This window comes from Eubalaena glacialis, chromosome 2 (assembly GCF_028564815.1).
Source record: "Eubalaena glacialis isolate mEubGla1 chromosome 2, mEubGla1.1.hap2.+ XY, whole genome shotgun sequence".
NCBI lineage: Eukaryota > Metazoa > Chordata > Mammalia > Artiodactyla > Balaenidae > Eubalaena > Eubalaena glacialis.
The window spans coordinates 192849848-192859670 of NC_083717.1; the positions used below are offsets into that span (position 1 = coordinate 192849848).

At 60.1% G+C, this 9823-nt stretch overlaps 1 protein-coding gene across 2 annotated transcripts; it reads right to left on the reverse strand.

Moving 5' to 3' along the window:
• Positions 1-6624: 6624 nt before the first annotated feature.
• On the reverse strand, positions 6625-9514 carry ANKRD9 (ankyrin repeat domain 9). 2 transcript variants are annotated; one of them, XM_061182909.1, is made up of 3 exons: positions 9328-9514; positions 8282-8356; positions 6625-7713 (listed from the first exon to the last, which is right to left on the reverse strand). In XM_061182909.1, the coding sequence occupies exon 3, from the start codon at positions 7664-7666 to the stop codon at positions 6722-6724; it is 945 nt and encodes a 314-aa protein (XP_061038892.1). In that variant the 5' UTR covers positions 7667-7713; positions 8282-8356; positions 9328-9514; the 3' UTR covers positions 6625-6721. The 2 variants fall into 2 exon arrangements, with proteins under 2 accessions (XP_061038892.1, XP_061038893.1); XM_061182910.1 differs by lacking the exon at positions 8282-8356.
• Positions 9515-9823: the final 309 nt, after the last annotated feature.

Consider the following 9823-nt stretch of genomic DNA (forward strand, 5'->3'; position numbering starts at 1 on the left):
TACGGAAGTGTGCGTGTGTATCCGAGGCAGGTGTGGTGGGACGTGGGAACCTTAGCCATGTTAGTGACATAGGAATGTCTTAGGGTGACACTCAGCCCTGCTGCTGGTGACGTCGTGAAAACCAGAAGCACCTTCAGAGGATGAATCTACTAATTCTTGCCTTTTTTGTTTGTTGTATTACAAACCTACATGAGATACCTCACTTGAAATCAGATCTTACAAATTTAGAAGAGAAATGTATTTTCTGAAACCAGGGGAAGGCCTTTGATTCCTTCCCCTGGTTTATCCTGAGCCTGCACTGTTCTACTGTTCTCGGCTGCAGCTTCAGAGGACGGACACCGCCCTGCGTGTCCTCGATGTGCGGGGCAGCCACGGGACCTGCCTGCTGGCTGCGAGTGGCAGCCAGGCAGTGTCAGCGGGCATCTGGGTGGGTGCCCAACAAGGTTGAAACGGGGGCCTGCTGTGGCCACGTCAGACTTCAGTCCCTGGGCTCGGCCTGCAGTGCCCACGCTTGTCACTGGCCTCTGAGCTGTAGGACTTGGCAGCCCAGCCAGGCATCCACCCTGAGCCCGCCACCCCCCCCCCTTGGAGGCAGCCCCACGGAAGGACTCCAGCCTGGCTGCTTTTTTTAGCCTGCCCTTGGCCCGGGGCCCAGTTACTCAATGCCTGTTTTCTACTAAGCAAGTGTGTCCCGGAGCCCCCAGGCCACAGGTGAAGAGCGATAAGATTTGTTCTCTGACAGGACCCAGCCAGCCACGAGGATGGAGGCTTTCCAGGTCTAAATGAGGACAAGATGCTGAAATCCCAGACCTTACTTACTACTTCACTTTTATAGAACCCTTTTTCTCAAAAGTCTGGTGACAGCAGAGGGAGCCCAGGCTGGCTGAGGCTCCTCTTCTGCGTATGTTGTGCCTTGCCCGGCTCCTCAGATGGCAGAGCTCTCCTGAACCCACGGGACTTTAGTGCAATTAAACCCCAGTCTAGTTAGTTTGATACTTTTAAACTACTTGTAGCCTTTTTTTTTTTTTTTTTTAGTTGTGCTTTGAGACAGTGCAATAAACTAGACTTTTCCGAGCCTCGTCGAGTCTGATGTCTGAGTGGTGAGAAGGTGCCCTGAGCGGGCACTCAGGAAGGCTGAGTTCCCACTGGTGCCGCAAAGAATCTGCTGCTGGTGTTGCCAGCCCAGCCCCACGGCCAGGAGGGTGTGGGCAGATGTCATTTCGTGACCAGTTTGCCCGGGGGCTGTCCTGGGGGAGTGTCACTGCAGAGGTGGCCCTGGGGAGGACACCCTACCGTGAGGCAGAGCGCAGGGCCGCTGTGGGCAGGCTCTGGGGGCTCAAGACCCTGGGCCTGAGTCTCCATCCAGGACACAAAACCAGATACCAGAAGTGCCCTAGTGGAAACCAGCACGTGGAAAAAGATCACGTTCATGACAGCAGCGGGATGCGTCACGTGCCAGGAAACAGTCGAGGGCTGGCCAAGCTTTACTGAAGACTTCCAAGAAAGCCTGAATTGGGAAGGCAGTCGACATTCCTGATGGAAGACCGCAGCCATTGTGCAAAGAAAAGACACCAATCCTTTCCAAAGGCATTTATGGCTTTCACTCAATTTGTCAAAATCCCCACTGGGATTTTTTTTGTTGGGGGGAGGCAGAGAAGAATCCATAAAATAATGTTCATACCCACAGACACCCCCCCTTGACTGTGCCAGATATGCTGCGAGGGTCTCATGCGTGCAGCTTCACGTCCTCAGTAGGGCCCTGAGAGGTCAATACCGTTAGCCCCAGTGAGACTCAGAGAGGCGAAGTAACTTGCTCAAGTCGACACAAGGAGCGCTGGGATTGGAGCCTAGCTCTGTGGGACTCCAGACCTGTGCTGTCTGACGCCACCTCACCGTCTTGAGAAGAAGAAACAGATGAGGATTGCCAGGAGTGATGACGGGCCAGCAAATGAAGTAGGACGTGGATGGAAGGGCCAGTGACGTCGGGCAGCCCAGCGAGGCCCACGGGGAGTTAACAAGGTGAAGGCGGCACACAGGTGAGAGGACGGTTAACTGATGTGGCCCGCTACTTAACCATTCAGACAAAATAAACATTAAGTGGATTAAAGAATCTTAAAACTAGGGGGCAAAAAACAGTATCTGATATCTGGATGGCAAGCACTTTCTAAACTCAAAAGTAGTGGGAAAAGTCAGAGGAAAATACTATATAGATTTGATTTCTTCAAAATAGAAAGATGCTGTGAAGTAAAAACCCCGCATAGAATTAAAAGGGGAAATAATTGCAACAAGTCGGAGGAACACCGAAGACACACGTATGGACAAAGGAGATGAAAGGGCACTGCTTAGTGAGCACCCAGGGCAGGGGTGCAGATGGAGCGAGCGGGGAGCCCCCTGTTGGCACGGCCCTTCTGGGAAAGCCACCGAGTGTCCAGCAGCAGCCTTAAAACCCTCAAGCCCCAGAACTCCTACTTCTGGAAGCCTGTCCTCAAGAACAAATCCTAAGTCAGGGTTAAACATACAGCGCAGCATTGTTTGTGATTGTGAAACACTAAAAACAGCTGACGTTCGGGAGCATTCCTCTCGTGAAACAGTATGCAGCTGTTAAAAAGCAGGTGTGTTCCTGGGGGAAATGTGTTCTGAGCAGTCTGTCATGCAGTTTTATCATAGCAGCGTTAAATCTCTTGGGCGTGGTAATGATCATGTGAGTTTGTAGGAGATCATACATACAGGGAGAGGTAGATAATGCCAATGGACACGTTGTACTCTTCTAACTTTTGGTGGGTTTGAAATCTTTCCCATAATTCCAGGGGGCAGAGGAGGGGCAGAAAGACACTACACAAGCAGCTGGTCATGGTGGTCACCTGTAGTGTGTACCTTTTTGTATCTTTTGAATTTGAGCCATGTAAATGTGTTATTTATTCCAAAAATAAATAAAATGCACATTTTAAAGACTCAGTTCTAACATCAACTGTTTATCGTATCAGCGCTAGCTGAATCAAATATCACAAAGTAAACACCAAAGGCTTCTCAAAAATCGTATTTACACAGTGTTTTACAGTATATGGAAATGCTTACTCTACAGTAAGTTTTTAAATACTAGATTTGATCTGATGTCATGTGAAAAAGTATGCATAGAAAAAAAAATTGAACATATGTATATATGTGCATAGAGAAAAACAGAAAAAAATACACCGAAATGCTAGTAGCAGTGGTTGTCTGGGTGGTAGGATGCCGCCAGGCAGGCAGGCAGCCTCTTTATCTGGGAGCCGCATGGAGGGGGCCCTGCCACATCCTGCCCTGGATTTCTCTGCACAATCCGAGTGTTCTACCACGAGCATGCATTCTACCAGCAGAAATTCTTTATAAAAGTCACTGAAGATGTGGGAATTCCCTGGCGGTCCAGAGGTTAGGACTCCTCGCTTTTCACTGCCTGGGCTCCGGATTCAATCCCTGGTCGGGGAACTAAGATCCCGCAAGCCGCAGTGTGGCTAAAAAAAAAAAAAAACCACTGAGGATAGAAATCTCTTATCTTCAACCTCTGCCTTGGTTGGGATGGTTACACGTGTGTTGACATTGGTCATGACCCCTCAAACCACGCAGTTAAAGTCTGTGCATTTATTATGTCAAGTATGCCTCAATTTTAAACTGTAGCAGGACAAAACCAGTCACCGTGGAGCAGGGCTGCTTCACATCCACACACTTCTGGAGCAGAGGCCTTCCCCAACTGCGCCTGTTTCCCCTCCATCCTGACTTCAGGAAGCATCCTTGTTCTGAACAGGACTCCGGGTAACTTAGGAAACTGCTCTCAATACAGTATTTTAAAGTTGAAGAAATTAACAGGAAAGGAAATCAGTGGGAATATCGAGGTAGTAATGGGATGTTAGCACACAAAGGAGGCACAGTCATGTCACCATGGCCAAAGTGGGGGCAAAGCAGGGGCATTGTGGCCACAGGCCATCACAGGGCTGTTTGTCCCTTTCGGGCTCCAGGCACAGGGTCACAGTACCTCGGGGAGGAGCAGCCCAGCCTTCTCTGTCCTCCCCGACAGGTGTCTGGGGTGCAGAGATTCTGGCCCCTGAGCTCTCCGGAGTTAGAAGTTCACTGGGCCCCTGGGTGGGCATGGCGGGGCCAGTACTGGCAGGAGTGGGGTTTTCCTTAGACAAGGTTCATGGAATGAAGGAAGTGAACAAACGAACCAAGGCGCTTTGCCCCAGACACGTGGGCCTTGTCCCAGGCAGAGCCATTGCCTTTGAGAAGCCATCAAGGCCACCTGCCAACAGCCAGGAGCTGAGTCTCCTGGCTGACTCTGGCCCTCCCCAGGCCTCCCTGCTCATCGCCAGGGTGGTAGTGGTGACGGGGGGTGCTGGAGGGCCCAGGGGAGCGATAAGGCCAGTGCTGAGGCCCGCCCGCCCGCCCTCACTCGGCCGGCAGCAGCGGCCAGATAACCCTGAGGCTTCTCTGCCCTGCACTGCTGCTCTGGGATCTCTGCTCCCACGGACGCCTGGGGTGCCCTGAGCCAGGCATCCCCAGTGGGACTCAGTGGGAGCTGTGCCAGGAATCAGGCTCCGCTCTGCTGCCACAGGGCTTCCTCAGCCTTCCCTGTGGCTCCCTGTCCCACCCAGCCGCAGCCAGGACACCCTGGGCTGACGCCCCTGCTGCCCTCCTGCCCTGCACCCCTCCAAGCTATGAAGCTGTGCTCCGGCTAGGCCCCCTGCTGTGGTGCCCACAACAACTCCTGCCCGGATCCTGCCCTGCGTGCCAGGACCAGCCCAGGGGCCACCTCCTGCTCTCCGGACAGTGGGTTCTGTGGGGTCCCCGCCAGGGAGCCCCCCCAAACCTTGCATCACCCCATCCCCAGCCCAGGGGGCTCAAAGGAGTTCGTCACCAAAGGGGCAGCTGTAGGTCTAGCAGGGAAGCAGATGGGGGCCTAGCCCTGAGCCTTGGGCCAGGAGAGCTGACCCCAGAGGACAGAGTTGGGACCGGGGAGACATCAGGGGAAGTCCGCACGCCCAGGTCCCCCATCAGGTGCCCAGGCTCTTTCCAGGCAGAAGCTGCTTGGGCACGAGGGCACCAAGAGTTCCCAACATCTCCCTAAGCCCAAAGCCCAGAAGCCACGGTGACCTGCTGCTCTGGTCTGTGCTTTCCACCTCCTCCAAAGGAATGCACCCTCCCCCAGCAACGCATCCCCGGTAAGAACCAGGGGACTCCTGATGTCCCAAGTTTTAAGCTAGAAGAGATGCTAGTATCCACTGCCCCCAAGTGTCAAGGTTCAAAAAGGCTATTTAACTGGGCCAGGACACACAGCAGAAGGGGAGAAGCCCTCACTCCCACCCAGAATCTAGGATTAGCACTGGGCCGTACACCCCTCCATCCCCCCCCTCCTCCCCACCAGGGCTGTGTGCCCACCCACCCTATGCTTCCCAAAAACGGGGGTCACATCCTTTCCAGGGCAGGTAGGGAGATTGGAGATGCTCCAAAACCCCTTTGTAAACAGCTGGGGACACTGAAGCCCAAGGCAGGGGTTTATCCAAGGTCACCCTCAGAGTGGGTGGCAGGTGCAGACCAGAACCAGGCCCCCTGGCAGAGCTTCCCGCTGCCCAGGCCCCTTCCACAGCCCCCCTCCGACGGCCCACCACCCTGGACTCTGCCACCACCACCCAAAGCCCCTTCGGCCCCCAGGCATGCCCCCCCTCGGGGACACTGGGGGCAGGGTGGGCAGTGGGTGCCCCCAGCCAGGCGGTCACTGTTCATCGGGCAGATCGTTAGCCCTCTGCTCCTGGCAGAACATCGTGGCCCTCCAGCCCATGCCGGCGCGGGTTTAATTTCACGGCCCAGCAGAATTCCCGGGCAGGACAGCCTGGCCATCCCCGATCCCAAGGCTCCTCGGGGCACGGACCCAGCTTCTCAGCCAGGGTCCCTTTGTCCTGAAGGGTCAACCAGTCTCCATCTGCAAACCCTTCCTGCGGAAACCAGCTCTATTGGCTGAGGCTGGAGGGCCCGCCCACGGTGTGACGCAGTCACCCCCGTCAGGAGCCCCAGGACTAGGTACCTGCTAGTCGCCAGAGGAGACAGCCAAACGGGCGACTGCGACAAGTCCAGGCCTGGGCTTCTTTGGGGAGGGGACGGTCCCAGTGACAGCCAAGGAGGAGGCAGGTGACCAGTACGGGACGGGGGCAAACAGGAGGCACAGCCTGGGTCCTGCCCGCCACAGTTCGGGACCTGAGGCCCAGCCCCACAGGGGAGTGGTCGAGGCCCCACCTGCTGACGGGGCAGAGAACCTCCGCCCAGCGCCCACGGGCGGTTCCCTCGGCCTCCAGGCCTTTGCACACGCCGTCCCCCTGCCTGGACACGTCAGTCCACCCCCCCTGCACCTGCCCAGCTCAGCTGTCTCTCCCTCTGGGACACCTTCCCAGAGGCTCTAAATCAAGATGGGAGGCCGCTCCTCAGGGTCTGGGTAGTGAGCTGAGGGCAGGGCCCGGCTCTCAGGCGTCGCCTGACCCCGCAGCTCAGCTCCACGCAGGGAGGTGGGGAGCTGAGCGCGGCCGGATCCAGAAGACCTGCAGCTCCGGGTCCGCCTGCCCGTCCTGGCCCAGCCCCCAAAGCACGCTACAGACAAAGCAGAGATTCTGCCGTCCAGACAACAATATATGTAAAGTGCCGGGTACAACGCTCTGAAAAATAGTATTCTCCAAAAATCCAGCACCCGGGGTGCCCCCGCGGTCTAGCCCTTGCCCGTGAGGTCCAGCGGCTGCAGGAAGGGCGGCAGTGGCAGCTCGTCCAGGGCCTCGGGGAAGCGGCCGGGCGAGATGGCGGTGACCAGCACCTGCATGGCGCGCGCGAAGAGCGAGGGTGGTGCCAGGCCCGCCAGCCACTGGAACTTGTCCTCGCCCAGCAGCCGCTGCCAGCGCGGCCGGTCGCCCAGCAGCTCGCGGCGGGCCGGGCCGGCGGCGTCCGCGGGCGTGTACAGCGCCAGTAAGTCGAGCAGCAGCAGGCGGCGCTGGCGCGGCTCCCCGGGCGCAGGCGCCCCGACGGCGGGGGCGGCCCCGGCATCACGGCCCAGGTGACGCAGCAGCAGCTCGAGCGGCGTGAGGCCGCCGCCGTCGCGCAGGCCGGGCGAAGCGCCGTGGCCGAGCAGCAGGAAGAGGCACTCGGGGCGCGCCAGCTCGCAGGCCACGTGCAGCGACGTGCCGCCGCCCTCCACGCGGCTACAGCCTCGCCGGTCGAGCAGGCGCGCGCGCTCCTCGGCCGGGAAGTCGCGCACGGTGCGCAGGATGCGGCGCAGGATGCCCACGCGGTTGTAGCGCACGGCCAGCGCCACGTGCGGCCCGGGCGCCGCGCAGCAGCGGAAGCCGGCGCTGGGCGGCGCGAGTGCGCGCCGCGGGAACGTAGCCAGCAGGTAGTGCGCGTATGCCTGGTGGTCGTGCACGAGTGCGTAGAGCAGCGCCTCAGACGGTGAGTAGGCGGCGGCGCGCCCGCGCTCGTCCCAGTGGAAGGCCTCGCTGGCGCGCATGTCCTCCAGCAGCCACACGGGCAGCAGGTCGCGCACGGCCTGGTAGAAAGCGAACGACGACTTGCGGCACTGCTTCTGCGCCCGCGAGCGCGCCGCGCTTGCGCCCTCGGGCCCGCCGTCCGCGCCGCCCCCGGGCCGCCGCGCGTCCCACGGCATGTTGGCGGCGCCTCCCGGTCTCAGGGCATGGGCCTGGGGCCGACCACCTGCGGGCAGAGGGAAGCGCAGTGAGGGTTGAGGATCCGGGCGGAGAGGGGTCTCCCGTCCAATCCTCACACAGCCCCACCTGTCCGGGCCTCTCTCGTACCTGCCCCCAGCCTCCGACCGGCCCTCCCAGTCACTCCTCACAGCTTCCCTTCTCTCCTAGGCCCTGAACCACCTCCTACATCCTTGATCTAGCTGCGCCTGATCGCCCTCCCCAAAACTGTCTTGTTCTCCCGTACCTCTGCTAAAGATGCCCTTCCCTGTCCCTGGCCTCACTGCCCCACCTACCGTCAAGGCCACACAGAAACCCCACACCCCGTCCAGCCCAGGGACCCACTGGAAGAGTTCCTGCTCCCACCTGTGGTAGCTGCATTCAACTCCAATCAAGGGAAAAGCCAGGTAGGGGACTAGGAAAGCTGCATCCCACATCTCAAGCTGAGCCAAATCTTTTCTGTAGCCCAAGCTCCCTATCCCCAACCCCATCTAACCTTGACCCTGTTGTCTGACCCCCGACTGCGGTCGGGGTCCCTACCCCAGGCCAGGCAGGGTCAGAGCTCTAGACAGACCTACCTGGCTAGCGCACCGCGATTACCTAGTTCTGTGTAGGTGGGTGTATTACTGTTCCCTGAGCCTCAGCTTTCTCATCTGTAAGAAAGAGGGAAGGCAGTCTGTGAGCCACAGCAGGAAGTGGGGGCCTCTAGCCTTCCACCCGAACATGGTGTTTACTGGATGTCACCGCCCCCAGCTCCTGGGAGGAGGCAAGAGGATGAAATCAACCTAGAAACTGGCGTGTACACTCTTCACAGTCCGTAAATCCCCTCCAGGTCTGCTAGCTCCCTGAGTCTTCCCAACGACTAGAAGAAGCAGGTACTGTCATCCCATTTTCCAGTAAGGGACAAACTTGTCCAAGGTCAGTTGGCAAGTCATGGTAGAGATAGGCCTGGAACCCAGATCTCCTAACTCCTATTTCGGGCTCATTCCAGAAGTGGGGGGACCCCCAACCCACAGGGAACCCAGCTTGAGCCCTAACCTTGCCCTCTGAGCCCCCTGCGCCAACCTGAGCCCTGATCTCCAACCCCTGGCCCTGGCCCAAGCTCCCCACTGCGTTTTCTCAAGGGTAAGCCCTTGGTCACAAGGGACCTGGGTCAGCGGATAAACTGCGTCCACACACACTGGGTAACTAAGTTACAGAGAGGGGCACAGGGGTTGGGGGCTGGAGACACAGCACCCTTTTGGGGACACCGTAACTGGAGCAACCCCCCACCCCTGGGTCTCCGCGCCCCGGGTGTACCCTGTGTGGACACTGGGAGCGGGGCAGGTTACGTAAAGTTGAGCCGCCCCACGTCACTGGGCAGCGAGTCACGGTCGCGGCTCAGTGAATGGGGGGTTGGGCCACCGAGGGCAAGGCCGCGAGCCCAGGGCCGCCCGCCAGCTCCTCCCCGTCCCCTACCGGCGGCACGGCGGGACCCCGGGTGGGCGCGGGTCGCGGGTCGAGGCCAGAGTGTCTGCGGGCCGGTGGCCGGCGCAGCGAGGGCTGCACCTGCGTGCGCGTGTGTCTGGGGGGGATGAGGGGGGCGGCGGCTACACGCCGAGCCGGCCGAGGAAGGGGGACTCACCTTGGGGGTCGGAGGGGCCGCTGGCCTGGCGTCCCCGCCCCCGCTGCGGGCCGGAAAGCTTGCTGTCCCCCCGCGGGTCGGCGCGCAGGCGAAGCTCCCAGGACAGACGGACGGGAGGGTGCCGCCGCCGCCCGCGCCCGCCGCAGCCGCGCTCTGAGCCGCCGCGGCCAGATCGCTGGGCGGCGGTGCCGGCGCCGGCGGCGGGCGGGCGGGCGGCGGGCGGCGCAGTGCGGCCCCGGCCGGGCAGGACCGCGGGGCCGCCCGCCGCCGCCATTGGCCCGCGCTGCCGGCCCCCGCCGCCGCCCATTGGCCGCCGCGCTGCACCATTGTTACGTCACCGGTCGGCGGGCGGGGCGCCCAGGGGGACCCGCGGAAAAGTTGGGAGAAACTTGAGGGCGCGCGGGGGGGCGGGGCCGGGATGGGGAGTGAGCGGGGCGGGGCTCCCGGAAACCCGAGTGGCCGGCGAGGAAAGGCTCCGGGCTTCGAGCTCCCGGCG